Below are 17,039 nucleotides of genomic sequence, written 5' to 3'. Positions count from 1 at the left end.
GCCCGTCATCATTCGTCTGTGGACGATGGCCTGTTGTGCTGTGCTGGAATATGGCTGAGTAGGCACTGAGGGAATTAGTCGGGAGGAGATGGACTGTTTCGAGTCTGGACGGGAATCCCCACTAAAACACAAGAGAAAACCTTGAAGAAACGCCATTTAGCGGGGAGATGTCAACGAATGTGTTTTTGGGTGAGTTTTCAAAGTTCTCCGTGCAAAATGGAATGGATTTAAACTGGAAAATGGTGGAAGGAACAGTGGAGCTACAAGTGTGCCGAATTTAACCACATATGTTGCATACCAGATGCTTCGCACATGCAGAACTAGTCAGAGCCAGGACTCCCTCAGCTCCGGCTCGTGCATTTCACTTCTCCATACAGTTTAGTCTATATATATATATATATATATATATATATATATATATATATATATATATATATATATACACACACACACATACACACACACACACACACATTGCCTTACATTTTAATTTCGGTATCAGTTCAGTTCCAGTATACTTTAAATGATAGTGATGATGATGTTAATTAATATTATTGAAAGTTTTTCATTTTAGTATTTTTAACAGTAAATGTTTGGTTGTATAGTTTTTGTTATATTTTGCTGTAATTTGAGTAACCCAATCGGTAAATAATGATTTGCAGAATAAGGTTTTTTGTACCGACATTGATGTCGGTTGTGGTAATCTGTATTTTAACTTCAGTCGGAATCCAGAACAATTTGAGCACAGTAAAGATTTGGCCGATTTCCATAATCGGAACATTTCCCCAGATACAAGTTTGACTGATTTACAGTTCAAAGTCTGATTCATTTACAGTTCAGAAACGTGCTCCCGGTAACATTTACATGTTAAGCTGCATTATGTTTTGTTTTTTCAATTCATTTAAGTGGTTCATGTGTAAAGCGGTGTATTTATTTTTTTATATTATTGTTATTTTATATGCAGATACGTTTTAACTAAATATTTATCAGTTTGTTTTAACAAATGATTTACATTGACTATAGGGTTACTGTTCTGTGTAGTTTGCAAGATTGTCGCACAAGTCTGAAAGAGAAAGACACAAATAATGATGGATATAACTTAATGTGATTAAATGCAGGTTGGTTAATTGTCATTCTACACAATTGAAAAGTGGGGTTTTTCTAACTCGGCACAGTTTTCTGTTTTTGAGTAAACACTTTGCTTTCATTTGGTGCTGCACCTATGTTGGGCTGTGTATTCGTTACTGTGTTTGTCTCAGTTCCGTGTGGAAGGAACGCTTTCTGAAGATATAAAGCCATTCCTTTTGTAAAGTTTCGTTTTATTTTAGTTTCCTCAACCCAGCAGGAGTATTCAGATTCAAAACTGCAGACAAGTGTAGTAAGAAAACTCCACTCAAAACTGTAGGACAGTATACAACAAATATATTATGTGTAATTTCTCAGTATAAGATACTGAAACTGTCCCTCCTAAGTTAGTGTGTATGCTAGGTCACTTGAGTTTCAAGTAAAATAAGTCTGAATATTTATTGTAGCTAACAAAATACTTTGATAAACAGTACTTTTTGTTCATTTCTATATGCAACTCAGGTCTCGTGTGAAGTTTTGAAAGAAACACATTTAAAAAAAAAAAAAAACATATCAGGTACTATACTTGGTTAAGGAAATATCTGTTTGTAAGCCATACTTTCAGATGGTGTTGCACTTCCTTGGTCACCCATGAGTAAAACTGTCTCCATCCCTTCACTGGCTTCTGTGTCATTAACCACCCAGCTTCGAACCAGCCAGCCAATGACAGCACTGAGGTGAAATGAGCAAGGAAGTGCAAGCGTGATAGATTTCCTGTGAGTAAGGCATGGGAATTGAGAACTAAAAGCTGTTTAAAAATGTGCCAAATGTTACAAGATATAACCTTTGTTTCTTTCAAAACTGCACCATTCAGACCGATGTAGCAAATGGAAGTGCAAAAATGCATGGGATTATTTTGTTAGCTACAATTACTTTAAAGGTCCTGCATAGCTAGCTTCTAGTAATAAATACAAAATAAATCCATTCAAAATATACTATCCTCTTCTCATGTACATCATAGACAATTAGACAACATCATTTTTGTTTTGAAAAGCACACCTCTGAAGGATCTGATACACTCAATAACTTCTCTAGATATATATAAAACGCTGAAATGTTACTGACCGTAGACTAACATATCAACTATATTCAGTGAATTGTAGTAATAATAAAAATATTATTTACATATCGTGGTACAGTACTGTACAATATACCAAACACAGATCTGTTATCGGGTTTATTTGTGTTAATTGAATTGGGTTTGGCTAAATTGCCCTCTCATTTACTGCATTATCATTTGTTACAAGTTGTTGAAGTGCTGGAGTTTTGGGGTCAGAACTCCTGCACTGCCTAGTTACATTTCTAATATTAGAACATTTCCTTGATTTGATACAGCCTGCCTAGTGATTGAGCAAAGACCAGCCAACCAATAGCAGCCTAGGAAACAATTTCGCATTCCCCCACTCAATACTAGGCTTCTTTTCACATCACTCTTTGTTAATCGCCAGATCTGAAAAAACTGAAATAAAAACCGAATGCTTTTTAAATGGGCTGCACAAACGAATGTTTCCAACAGTGAAACATGCTGATCTTGAGGAGGTTCCTGGCAGTGGTACAGCATACCTGTGGAAGTGCTGCCAGCCACACTGCCTGCAGGTACAGTGAGTAGTGTACTCAGGGTTACTGTGTGTGCAGGGTAGGGTTCTTGGGGTTGGAGTGATGCTATTCTTGCTGTATTTGAATGATGATGTGATTGAACGTGTGTCTAGGGTGACGTTGTGTGCTTGTGAATTTGGAGCCTGGGTCCTGGGTCTCCGTGCAGCGGGTCTGTTTAGTGATGTGTAATAGTACACCGATGTCTAGGTTGAGAATACCATACGTATTTCTCTAGTTCTGCGTTTGAACCCAAAAAAAAACTAAATACAAAAGTAAAACTAATTGTCCACCACGAGATAAGAATTGCTATGCAAGAAAGTCAGCACCTTCAAGGGGATTGATTTTAGCCTTTATTTATTTATATATTTATTTATTTATACACTTTTGTAGAATTGCCTCTTTTTAAGGAAAGGTTTTTAATGTCTTTAATTGATAATCGCGTTGTGGATTTTTGTACATTTGTTTTTGTTAAATGCCCTCAAGAGCTTTGCTTGTGGGAATGCTTAATTGTGGTTAAAAAAAAAATAAAAAAATAATAATTTGCTTTTGTTATCTGGGCCCATGGCATGTATTTTACTGTGTGTGAAATCAAAATTTAATCCATATAGAAGAGTATAAAAATAAATACACACTGTACTGTCACACAAACAGGTTTATATCCTGGAGACCACGACCGGGGGGGGGGGGGGGGTCATTGCGTGTGAATGGACTTACGAAAAAATGCAGACGTTGTGTGGTTCATTCGAAATTTGGGTTTAATCGTTTAGCCTCTCCACAGAAGAATGTTTTAAAATGAGTTTACTTTGATAATGTTACTCTTAACAAAATCAAAATGCAATACTCCTCCAACCCTAATTCTCTAGCTTTTTCTGTACCAAAATAAATAAATAAAAATACTGCAAAGCTACAAGATGATGAGACATTTTCTGATGGGAATAAGATATTCAGCCCATCAGAGCTCTCAATTTTCCTGTAAACTAAGTCGTGTGTCTAGCAGCTAGAAGTAGCACAAGGTATTACTGCATCGATAATTTATTCCACAAATTAAGATTAGTGTTTCTAGTTTTCTGGGATTTCGAGCAAAAAAAAAAAAAAAAAAATGTAAATTAAAGATTCGAAAAGAATGTAACATTGTTTATGATGGTACGTGTTCAAGTACAATCGTCACCCTGCCCCCCCCCCCCCCCCCCCCACCAAAAAACCCCCCTTTTTGGGGGTCGTTTTTTAAACAATTGCTGCATTGTTTATTAAACACTTGTTTCGGTGATGCAAAGTATGTTTTCTGGGCTTCACCAAATAACTCTCAGAAGAACTAATATTGCGGAATTGGCATCCTTCTGTTCATATTGCTAAGAAATGATTCTTCCCATCTGTAGCACTGCTGTCTTAACGTTTACTCCACAGGTTTCAGACGTGTATGTGTGTCTGTGTGTGTGTGTGTGTGTGTGTGTGTGTGTGTGTGTGTGTGTGTGTAAGAAGTTATTTACAAACCGCTAACCAAGATCATGCAACAGTCTCTTGACACAGGGGTTGTACCGACAGACCGGAAAATTGCAAACGTAATACCGATCCACAAAAAGGGAAACAAAACTGAACCGGGTAACTACAGACCAGTAAGCCTGACTTCTATTATATGTAAACTTATGGAAACTATAAGAAGATCCGAAATGGAAAATTACCAATATGATAAGTGTCCTGGGAGACAGTTAACATGGTTTTAGGAAAGGGAGATCGTGTCTGACTAACCTGCTTGATTTTTTTGAGGATGCTACATCGATAATGGATAATTGCAAAGCATATGACATGGTTTATTTAGATTTCCAGAAAGCTTTTGACAAAGTCCTGCACAAAAGATTAATTCTCAAACTGAACGCAGTTGGGATTCAAGGAAACACATGTACATGGATTAGGGAGTGGTTAACATGTAGAAAACAGAAAGTACTGATTAGAGGAAAAACCTCAGAATGGAGTGTGGTAACCAGTGGAGTACCACAGGGATCAGTATTAGGTCCTCTGCTATTCCTAATCTACATTAATGATTTAGATTCTGGTATAGTAAGCAAACTTGTTAAATTTGCAGACGACACAAATTTTGTCTAGGCCTGCGGCTTGGTGCATTACAGTCCACTGTTGGTAACTGTAGTTCTTCTCTCAGGGTGCCAGTTTTCTACTATACGCCTCCACTACAGCCCATATTTACTACTGTTTATGGAAAACAAGAGATTAAGCAAAGGTAACATCCTGTATTTACTGTAAACATTGCAGTAAACATTACTGTAAAAGCATGCTGTAAAGTGCGTGCTTCAGTACATGTCACTGCTGTGCTACAGCTGCTGTACAGTGTGGTTAGCCATTCATTAAACATTTAAACCTGGACCTACTGGCTACTAATAGTAACTAGAAAGACAGAGTTCATTTGTTCTGGGACGGTGCGGGAATATTCTTCCATTTGGAATTAGCTGGAAAAGTGCAATCCATAGCATATCACAGTAAAATAAACCAGGTTCTGTTAAAGACAAGAACACACTTCTGTGCACTGGATTATAGACGTGATTTATGAAAGATGAGAAAATTCTTCTGTGCTTTGAATTATGGACGTGATTTATGAAAGATGAGAACACTTGTGTATTAGATTTTAGACATGATTTATGAAAGATAAGAACACTTCTGTGCATTAGATTATAGACGTGATTTATGAAAGACGAGAACACTCTTCTTTGCATTAGATTGCAGACATATTTTAAACCAAGGTTTTTCTGCATCTTGCTGTTGTTAAAGTTCAAGGTTATGTGAATGAATACAACATATAGCGGATTTAGTTAAATTGAAAGCTTGCCCCATTAGCAGTTAAAGTGAGGGCAGTAAAGTGACCTATGACCCAGCCTGGTTTCTAAGCTGTTAATGATCTTGTACTCGTTGGAGCAGGCTGTATTGATCCTGCAGACAGGCTGGCATAAAAGGGTTGTATTGGGGTTGTGTCCCACAGAGTGGCTGCTGTGTGAGGGTGGGAAGACTGACTAGAGCTTCTATGAGCTTGAAAACCTGACTTCTAGGATTGCTAATACCTCAAACTCTCTAGCTGGCATTTTTCAGTGTTATGGAAAATACTCAGGCAAAAATGACCAGCACCCTTCACTTTGACCTGTGACCCAAGATGGCTGTCTCAATAAGGTAACTTTCTAGACTCTAAAGACCAAATGCTTCATAAAATTGGCTTGGTGCTCACAGCTGTGTTCTGTGATTCTCACAAGTTAAAAATGAGTCCCTTTGTGCCATTTATTTTAAAACTCTGCCGCCACAAACCATTGTAGGTCGTGACTTCATATTGGTTTAGTTGTGTGAACCGTGTCAATGCGCTGTGGCAGAGTATTGCTGCCTCCTTGTTGTCAGTTTCTCCTGTATAGATAGAACAGTTCCATTAACTGGGTGGTCCAGTCAAAGTGAACCCCTTCAATGCTGCATTGTTTGATCTTGTATTATGCCCCTGGGGATGCTTTGTTTTTGTTCACAAAAAGCACCCATTTCTAGTTAGAAAGGATTTTTTCCCTTCGGCAATTTCTAAAACCACTTACTTTTATATGTACTTCTTTATAAACAATAAGGCTAACATCTGTGTAATGTTCCCTCAGATTTCACAATTTGATAATTTGGTTCAGTGTACAAGCATTATATTTTACTATCTAAGGACCCTTCACTGGTTATTCATGAGTAAGCCCGACGGTGAACTAGAAGGAACACAGCATTTGGTATAATTTCAACATTGGATGAGTAAATATGTTTAAGTAGTTCTGTCACATTTAAAAATTAAGAACAAAAACATGTATGCCTTGTCTAGAAATGTTCCAAACAGAATAGATTTAAACAGACTGTGCTGCATTTAAACTGCTTTACCTGACCAGCCATGTAAATGATGCCTTGAATGTTTTAGTGCGGGGATGAGCATGGGTTTGTCATGAAATATTCTTTCAAAATGGATATGTACATATTTCTTCATTTTGAGTCGCTGGAAAACAAAAGCATGATTCATACCATGTTAGTCTTTTTTCAGCATTACAATGTGTGTGGCGTATTTCAGACCTCTTCATGCCCTGGTTTCCATTGCCTGAAATCTTTCTCATGGTAAATCCTCTTCTACAGAAGTATCAGGTGGTTCTTTTTTAATACAGTGTAAGCAGCGTTTGTTTGAATATTTAAATATTTGTCCCAGCAGTTTATAAGAATTTAAGTTTAATATTTGACAATTAACTTCAGAAATGTTTGACTATTAATTAGTAAGAATCTTGTTTGAACTGTCAGTTGAAACTGAATCTGTTTAGCCTATCAAATAAGAATTAGGGGAACATGACCTGAAGTCTTTAATATGTAAACACACTAAGTTAACCCTACCAGTATTTTAAGCGCAGTACAGTAACCTGGACCAGAGGGAATTAAGTTGGAGACAGAGCAAGGACAGAGGGAAGGAGACACTTCTCAACACCGTGAGTGGTGAGGTGATGGAATGGGCTACCTAGTCATATTGCTGAATCATTGAGATCCTTAACGGTACCAGGAACAGAGCGAGCACACAGTAGCTGTGCCTGGGGAAATGGGGGTATCTAAACCCTGCTAATCCTGCTGTCAGCAGGCTGGGGTATCTAAACCCTGCTAATCATGCTGTCAGCAGGCTGGGGTAACTCCATGATCGCCTCCTGTCCTGCTCATTTGCCTGTTGAACTGTTCCTGACCTTCTCACACCAATTCTAATCACTAGTCCCTCCATCATCAAACCAAAGACAGTCTATCACTGCTGCAACACAATAACAAGCATATTCAAGCTCATATTCTTTCTTTTTTTCAAATTTTCACATTGATTTCCACCTAGTATTCAATTGAAGTGTACGGCTCTGCTGCACTGCAATGTATACATGCTGTTCTCCATTCAAATTCACTCCTGATCATTTCTTAGTCTTGAAGAGAAATAAGTTTGAACTGCCTTGTTAAAGATTTATTTATAACTTATGAGTCATGCAAAGTAATTTGTTCTAAATCTGCCCCATAACAGACTGTTCATTTTGAATGGATAAACTAGAAGAGCTTGTGGCAACTGCTTCCTTCTCCCCTCAAATCAGTAATTAAGACTACGCGGCGACCTAATTCAAGCATTCAAAATTCTAAAAGGTATTGACAATGTCGACCCAAGGGACTTTTTCGACCTGAAAAAAGAAACAAGGACCAGAGGTCACAAATGGAGATTAGACAAAGGGGCATTCAGAACAGAAAATAGGAGGCACTTTTTTACACAGAGACTCGTGAGGGTCTGGAATCAACTCCCCAGTAATGTTGTTGAAGCTGACACCCTGGGATCCTTCAAGAAGCTGCTTGATGAGATTCTGGGATCAATAAGCTACTAACAACCAAACGAGCAAGATGGGCCGAATGGCCTCCTCTCATTTGTAAACTTTTATGTTCTTAAACCATTTGTAAACCTGCCGACCACTTCTCTCACTCTTTTCCATGCTCATGTCCCGTTGAAGGAACGCAGCCGACACGTGTGAGCTGCTTCTGGGAGTTGGAGTCCTTGTAAAAAATAACAACCAATTTGGAGTGTTTTTAAATAGCCCGAAACACATTTTCAAAGATCGGGTTCACATCTTACAGCTCATGGCTTTGAATGGAGGTCAGATTGACTTGTTTTAGCTTGTTTAACATTACTCTCTCAAATTCAGCTCGTTTAACATTACTCCCTCAAATTGAGCTTGTTTAACATTACTCTCAAATTCAGCTTGTTTAATTCAGCTCTTACTTATGGCGGTTAGCAGGGGTTCAATCTGGGCAGTACGTACATTTACACAAACTGAGAATGCCAGGGGCTTACTAAGAAAAACAGAGCATGTGTAGCCAGGGGAACAGAAATCTCCAGTCTGCACAAGACTTCCCCTTTAAAAACTGTGAACAGGTCCTTTTGTGCTTTCCAGGGATATGTTGGGACATGTCTATTGAAATGGAAAAGGGAGGATCTAGAAGTCTGATTCTTTAACTCTGGTTATTGGTGCTTGTGATAGAGAGAGAAAGGATCGATGCTGTAAATCTCCCTCCCGATTAGAAAGGGCGCTGCGTAAGGGGGAAGGTAAGCTGCCACCTCGGTGGTAGGTGGAAACCGGAAGGTGACCATATTAGGAGGGGCGCGTAGCTGCAAGTACTCAGGAAAACTTGGTAAAGGTGTTTCTTAGTGAGTATTTCAGAGGTGTACAAGTAGTGATGGATGGAACCAACTAAATATTCTTAAGTCTTTGTGTGTCTTAGCATTTTAAAACCTGTGGTATTACACTAGGTTAAAGAAAGTTCCCAGCTGCCTTTTAGGAAGTCTGTTGCTGCTTTACTTCCAGGGTTTCATCTGGGTCGTGTTTATCCAGTTGTCATGAAACTTGGTATTAACAGTTTTAAGCATACTCTATTAAGAATGTCCGATTCCGGGGATATAGGAGTGTATCTGTCTGTCCGTATATCCGTTTCCTATGTTATAGTTCACACACTAGGGATACAATGGTATGATTTTCCAAACCGTAACCTACATTTGCATAAAATTCCAAAACAAACCAAAACCGCCCCCCCCCCCCTTTTTTTTTTGCGTTGACAGTTTCAGCACTAACCTGGCGGCAGCTCCTCACACACTTCATATAGATGATTCATATTAACATCCCATAGTATCAATATAGTGACACATTAAAAGTTATGACAAGACTTGCGTGTTTGATTCTGACAGTGGGGATAGCCACAGTTTTATACTGCCTGTAGTCTGGGTGTTCATATGTCTAGGACTGTCTGTTTTCATGTTTGTAAAACAGTTTAATGCTGAAGGTGCTGTGCTAGTACGAGCAGGCATAAGCAAACACTCGGCCTACGTACCCAAACCTCAACCCTTTGTTATAAAATGCCTCCAAAGACGTGGAGCTGGAAGTTTCTCAGTTTAAAAACAAACAAAAAAAAAAAACTGAACCATTGTGAAGCTGGAAGAAAAGTGGGAAGATGCGGGCAGATAGCTACAAGCTGCTTTAATTGGGGTACCAGAAAAATTATAAATAAGTTTAATGTGATAATTACTGTATTCTTTCTACATTGTGTCTAGTTAATAGATACATTAGTATGAGCGATGCAAAAACGCTGTAATCAGCTTACTTATCACTAGGGCTCTACTTAAATTGCAGGGAATTTACAGATTTTCCCGGGTAGGTGATGGAATAAAATTTGGATTTCGCAGACCTGTTTAAACATTAAATAAACCGAAGTAGATAATATTTCACATCACTGTAAAGCCTGAAATAGTGGTACTTGCTTCCTTACTAAAACACTGCTGTCATTTGTTAAAGGCAAGCATGCAGCATCCCCCTGCAGCTGCTGCCGACATTCTCTGCCTTTTTGGTGTGAAGACTTGCCCTTACATTTGAGACTGCACCTTCTGCATCCACTGAATTGGTTGGAAGTGTAAGGTGTTGCATTGCAAAGTCATACAGATGTGGAAATCGATTGGAAACAGGCCCAAAGCTGGCATTATTTAATAAAGGACATATATGCAGTACTTCGTTGATGTTTGTCCCATTCACAAATTAATTTTATTGGTACAGAGTCAAAAGAAAGAAAACGTGCCTGTTCGGGTCTAAAATTCAAACTGCGTTTAAAAAGTAAGCAGCATGTTGTTTGAAGCGAGGCGGCTGTGCTAGATCTAACCTGTGGTATTTACCTGGGCTACAACCGACAGGATTTTTTTATTTTTTTCGATCTGCATGTTAAGTTTCTTGGGACACTTCTTGACCCAATCCTCAGCCAAAATATATTTATTTTATTTTGCTTTGTCATCCATTTTTGGTGTTTTACCTCCAATGCTGAACATTATTTAGCAGCCTAAATCAAAATAACAAAGCAACACTGACTTTGTCCCACCTCCTACTGTACTGTACAGGTCACAGAAAAGCCAGTACAGGCACACTGATAGGCTGATATAATACATTGTTCCAATATGAACAGCAAACAAGAACATTAACTAGTTTGAAGTATTTTTTTCAAATGTTATTTGTCTAAGGGCTTGCACACAAGGCATCGAAGAAATAAAAAGAAGCCTGTCTACAGAATTAAGATATGTAGTTTGCAATCTCTTGTGGTGTGCAGTAGTTCATTTTAATTTTTTTTTTTCTCTCCACACTAGTCCAGTTTGCATTGACCCCAGTAGGTGAATTCTGCGATGATCCCTGAATTTCACGAAATCACGAATTCCATGAAATCACGAATTAGGTTGACCCCTAGTTATCACAGTTAAAAAAATGACATGCCTAATACTTGTGTGTGCCATTCTCATGGCGGCACAAATGGAGTTTGATTTTTCCATTCTAAACTTTCATTTCATTTCGGTTTTACCAAAAGCCAACTGGACATCAAAACAGCTGAAAGTTTATACAAAAAAAAAACCTGACCATAACTGACTTGTATCCCTAATTGAGGGTATCAGATACTGGGGGTGTGTGTCCGTCTGTTTGAGGGTTTCGGATGCTGGGGGTGTGTGTGCGTCTGTTTGTCTGCATGTCACTCTTACATTTGTGTATATCTGGATAACCGTTTGTCCAATTTAAAACTTGATTTTCAACGGTGATTAATTACCATTTCTTATTTATATACTATTCTGTATGTTTCTAAGTGTTTGGTGGCTACCTCTCATCAAGTTGAGTGTGTGTTTCTCGCACTTGTTTGCTTTGTCGGGCCTGCGTTGTGGTTTATAGAGAACCTGTTGTGGTTTGTCATTGACGTTCAGAGTGTGAGATCTACACTCTCGGCACAGTAGAAGTGTAACTGTGGCTAACAGGTTCCAGTGGTGAAGTGTCTTATAATGCACATGTCACAGTTCTCCACTTTCAATACAGAGGGCTCTGATTATATTGGATTTACAACCATGGCAGGGGATGGAGCTTACTGACACATTTTGTATTATTTATTTTTTAGGTTTTGTCTTTTGACTGGGAGTCCTGGACAGGATTTTCAATTTTCGAGGGAGACTGACAAAAACCAGCTCATCCACACTGTCAGATTGGAAGCAGCCTTTTCAGTTCCCTTGCAAGTCGGATCTGTGCTGGTTCGGAGGCACACCGGATTATGTTGGTCAAGCTTTCCCTTTGTTCTATAGTCTGGTTGAACCGGGGCTTTAAACTGAGGGGAGTGCTTTTGATCATGGGCCTTGGGCACCACTGAACAGCCGAGGGTAGCACCAGCAGCATGATGTTTACTTTAGGTTGACCTTGTCTGTGCTATAAACACTGGTATTTACAGACACATCAGAATGGCTGAAGCTTTTCAGTACCGTGCGCTCTATGAGTACAACAAGGACCGTGAAGAAGACATTGATCTAATGCCGGGAGACATTCTGACCGTTGACCAGGCGTCCCTGCGCGCTCTGGGCTGCACAGAGGGCGACGAGGAGCATCCAGAGCACATTGGGTGGATTGTGGGACTCAACGAGCGCACCAAACAGAAAGGAGATTTCCCAGGGACCTACGTGGAGTATCTGGCCCCCGTCGTGGCCCCTGCCCCCAACAAACCACGGCTGCAAAGACCCCTCCCCGCAGCCCCTGGGACTGGACCCCTGCACCCAGACTCCACCTCCGAGTTGCAAGGTAGGATTGCTGGCCCCCTGCGCCCAGGCTGCTCCTCCGAGTTGCAAGGTAGGATTGCTGGCCCCCTGCGCCCAGGCTGCTCCTCCGAGTTGCAAGGTAGGATTGCTGGCCCCCTGCGCCCAGGCTGCACCTCCGAGTTGCAAGGTAGGATTGCTGGCCCCCTGCGCCCAGGCTGCTCCTCCGAGTTGCAAGGTAGGATTGCTGGCCCCCTGCGCCCAGGCTGCTCCTCCGAGTTGCAAGGTAGGATTGCTGGCCCCCTGCGCCCAGGCTGCTCCTCCGAGTTGCAAGGTAGGATTGCTGGCCCCCTGCGCCCAGGCTGCTCCTCCGAGTTGCAAGGTAGGATTGCTGGCCCCCTGCGCCCAGGCTGCTCCTCCGAGTTGCAAGGTAGGATTGCTGGCCCCCTGCGCCCAGGTTGCTCCTCCGAGTTGCAAGGTAGGATTGCTGGCCCCCTGCGCCCAGGCTGCTCCTCCGAGTTACAAGGTAGGATTGCTGGCCCCCTGCGCCCAGGCTGCTTCTCCGAGTTGCAAGGTAGGATTGCTGGCCCCCTGCGCCCAGACTCCACCTTCGAGTTGCAAGGTAGGATTGCTGGCCCCCTGCACCCAGGCTGCTCCTCCGAGTTGCAAGGTAGGATTGTTGTAATTCCCTGTTTGGTGGTATTCTTGATAAAGCTGTTCCACACCTCGAGCCCTCTTGATCACCCATTTACAGACTAATAATAACGATCGTGCTGTTTACAATACAGGGAGGAGCTAATCCTCCCTAGCTGATTATATACTTACTACAAAGTAAGCTAAGTTTGTAGGTGTCACAAAGACGGCTGAGTGGTAACGTCAGAACCAGGAAATGAGTACACAGAGACAGGACAGATAAGGTGAAATGATGAAGACGCTTGCTTGTGCCGGTTTATTGCAAAAATAAAAGGTTTAAACAAACAGAAGACAGGACACGACACTTTATGCCAAAATAAATAGACAAACAAAAATGGACTAACACTTAACAAACGGTGAGCAGATACACACGAACAAACACAGTGAGTTTAAATAAACAAGTACCTTGCTGGTCCCACCAGCACGTAATAGCAATTGATATATAACTAACTTGGTTTTTCCTCCTCTCTCTCCCGTTCCCTACTCACCAAACACCCAGCAACCCCGAGCGAGTAAAACGTCTATATATATTGTTGTGCTGGGATTCGATTACCAATTAATTATTCACTTGAATCCCAGCACGTGAGTGAATTATGTGCAACCTCGTGCTCACATATTAACTATTTTAAATGCACGTGAAGTGATGTACAATCCCGTGCCTAAATACAATTATACATTTTTAAACACACCTGAAACACAGACCCGTTTATATCCTGTGTACCAATGCCTATACACCAACATTTAACACCCCACAGGCAACATATACAGAAAATACACACTGGGGCGGGCACTTTGTCACAGTAGGCAACAAATGATACAGAAGGACTGGGTATGTTAGTAAATAATCTCTGCTTTATTTAAAGATGTTAATGAGCACTCAGTCTTGCAAGTACAATGGTACTCTTCCCTCCAATGTGGAATGACCGGGTTTCACCAGATTTCTTCATTTTACCTTCTGGCTAAGGACTGCAAGGACAGCACTACATTGAACATTGTGCCAGTCTTAGCAGTCATCATTCAATTGCAGCTCAAACTGAATGCAGTAGGGATTCAAGGAAACACATATACATGGATTGGGGAGTGATTAACATGTAGAAAACGGAAAGTACTGATTAGAGGAGAAACCTCAGAATGGAGTGTGGTAACCAGTGGCGTACCACAGGGATCAGTATTAGGTCCTCTGCTATTCCTAATCTACATTAATGATTTAGATTCTGGTATAGTATGCAAACTTGTTAAATTTGCAGATGACACAAAAGTAGGAGGAGTGGCAAACACTGTTGCAGCAGCAAAGGTCATTCAAAATGATCTAGACAAGATTCAGAACTGGGCAGACACATGGCAAATGACATTTAGAGAAAAGTGTAAGGTACTGCATGCAGGAAATGTGCATTATAGATATCATATGGGAGATACTGAAATTGGAGAAGGAATCTATGAAAAAGACCTAGGAGTTTTTGTTGACTCAGAAATGTCTCCATCTAGACAATGTTGGGAAGCTATAAAAAAGGCTAACAAGATGCTCGGATACATTGTGAAAAGTGTTGAATTTAAATCAAGGGAAGTAATGTTAAAACTGTACAATGCACTAGTAAGACTTCATCTTGAATATTGTATTCAGTTCTGGTCCCTCGCTACAAAAAGGATATTGCTGATCTAGAAAGAGTGACCTGAATTATTCCGGGTTTAAAAGGCATATCATATGCAGACAGGCTAAAAGAATTGAATCTGTTCAGTCTTGAACAAAGAAGACTACGCTGCGACCTCATTCAAGCATTCAAAATTCTAAAAGGTATTGACAATGTCGACCCAAGGGACTTTTTCGACCTGAAAAAAGAAACAAGGACCAGAGGTCACAAATGGAGATTAGACAAAGGGGCATTCAGAACAGAAAATAGGAGGCACTTTTTTACACAGAGACTCGTGAGGGTCTGGAATCAACTCCCCAGTAATGTTGTTGAAGCTGACACCCTGGGATCCTTCAAGAAGCTGCTTGATGAGATTCTGGGATCAATAAGCTACTAACAACCAAACGAGCAAGATGGGCCGAATGGCCTCCTCTCGTTTGTAAACTTTCTTACGTTCTTAAAAAAAAAATGTTACACCCAGTCCATCAGCATTGATAGTAAGTGGATTATATTTGGGGTGCCACTGCAGTCATTGCTACCAAAGCTTTGCCCTGTTGTGAACAGTAATGAGTACACTGAAGAAGGCACTCTCTGAAGTAATGGATGTTACCTAAAGCCCTGTAATCTGTAGTTCCTGGAACATCTTTTAAACCTGCAGAATTGCTCAAATAACAACATCTCCCACAATGCAGTGGTAGTGTTTTTACATACCAAGAATATTTTCAACACATTGTGTTTTAACAGTGGGTAGGTTGCATCCACAAGGTAACGCTGAGATCTCCTTTGCAGAGGATCCAGACTCCATACCGCTGTTCTGGGAGGAGAGACGGGGGAGGAGGTTGTGCAGTTGCAGTTTTGGGTGTCTCGGTGGCTGAGCTGGTACCTGACTCTTACTCGTTGGTCTGTCCTCCAGGCTGTCTTGCATCATTCACCCCCCTGTGGAGCAGGTCTTGTTCCCAGTCTGTGAGCGGTCACTACATTGGTATAGGAACTGCAAAACCATGTAGTGTGTACATTGTAGTGTACAGGGTCTGCAGATTTTTACTGTAATCTTTTCCATATACAAGTAAATGATGTACATAGACATTCTCATATATAATGCATGTTCCATTTTAAGAAGTGTACCTACGCTGTTCTGTGCTGCCTGAAGAAGCCGCTGGATTATTCCATATTAAAACCCAACAAATAATGAGCAACTTCGAAACCCTCTACAAGAAATTGCTCATCTAATTCCTATTACTGCAGACGAGCAACACAGAGACTGAGAAATAAAGGGGAGCCACGTGATTGAGAGCCAGGCCCAGCTGAGAGGCTCTGAGTGAGGAGGCCTGTCAGAATGGCATGGTGTATACTGCAGTCAGGAAATGAAGCACACGTTTTAGATATTAGTGCAGGGACAAAAACTCCATCAAATACTGCTTGGAATGTATTCACTGGCATAAATGACTCTTCCTATTCGTTTTTGTGTCCAAATTTATAAATAGCTGCTGAAGGCATCGCCATCTGTGGGATCAGTCATTGCAATGGAACAAATGCTGCTGCGGAAACCAAGAGAACACAAGTTTATCTTCAAACTAGGAACTTTTGAACCTCTTGGAATGAACATTCTATTGTGACAATCGGGACATCATCCACAGAATTCTTGAAAAACAATATGTTTTCTGCGCTGTTTACTTTTCTTTCTACACAGCTGTACATTTTTTATTTTGGGTACGTCCAAAAAAAAAAAAAAAAGCCAGACAATATATCAACATCAGTTTGTTCAGAAACTGATAGGGAGAGGGAATTTGTGACCAAATTTGACTTTCCCACTCAGTGTGTAGATGATTGTGCATGTGTTGTGTCAGGAAATGCAAATGAAAACTAAATACGAAGGATGAAAAAATACTTAAAGGCTAGTTATTTTTTTAGGTCATCCTCAAAGACCTCATTCCAAAAAGAAACCCATCGTTTCCGAATCTCAATAGCTAGTTTATTTTGTGTCCATTCTGCAAGCATTCCGAATCAGCTGGAGCTATATCTTAGACTTTGGGGACGTATATTGAAATAACACAGTGCTGCTATAATTGTGGGTAGGTCCCTTCATTAGTTGGAAATGAGAACTCCTGCAACCACTTACACAGTACAGACTTTTTAATTTTAATTTTTATTTTTTTATTTAATGCAACATTAATCACAATACATAAAAATACAACATGAGAAGGAAACATGTACAGTGTGAAAGATGACTGCTACACAAAGTGAAAGCAGGTACAAGTTCCTTCCTTATGGAAAATTAGATGGACCATGTTTGTCACACAGACTGGTGTTTCCACACGGAGGTAATATAGCTTATACAATGCTTCATTGGGCATGTGCCGGTATGTTTCGGAGCACGTGTGAGGGTACATGCCGAAGTCATGTTTTTT

The 17,039-nt window shown here is 40.4% G+C and overlaps 1 protein-coding gene across 3 annotated transcripts in view; it reads left to right on the top strand.

Moving 5' to 3' along the window:
- LOC121300755 (phosphatidylinositol 3-kinase regulatory subunit gamma-like) overlaps positions 1-17,039 on the top strand; it is a 57,208-nt gene continuing 40,169 nt past the window's right edge. The window contains exons 1-2 of one of the 3 annotated variants that reach the window (XM_041229542.1): positions 2-189; positions 11,689-12,356. In XM_041229542.1, the coding sequence (XP_041085476.1) occupies positions 12,023-12,356 (334 nt within the window). In that variant the 5' untranslated portion in view covers positions 2-189; positions 11,689-12,022. Of the gene's footprint in view, positions 190-11,688; positions 12,357-17,039 lie in introns of all 3 variants that reach the window. The other 2 variants (XM_041229543.1, XM_041229544.1) reach the window with 2 other exon arrangements.

This window comes from Polyodon spathula, chromosome 26, assembly GCF_017654505.1.
Source record: "Polyodon spathula isolate WHYD16114869_AA chromosome 26, ASM1765450v1, whole genome shotgun sequence".
NCBI lineage: Eukaryota > Metazoa > Chordata > Actinopteri > Acipenseriformes > Polyodontidae > Polyodon > Polyodon spathula.
The sequence above is the reverse complement of the archived record's forward strand: the minus strand, read 5'-3'. Positions and strand labels throughout refer to the sequence as shown.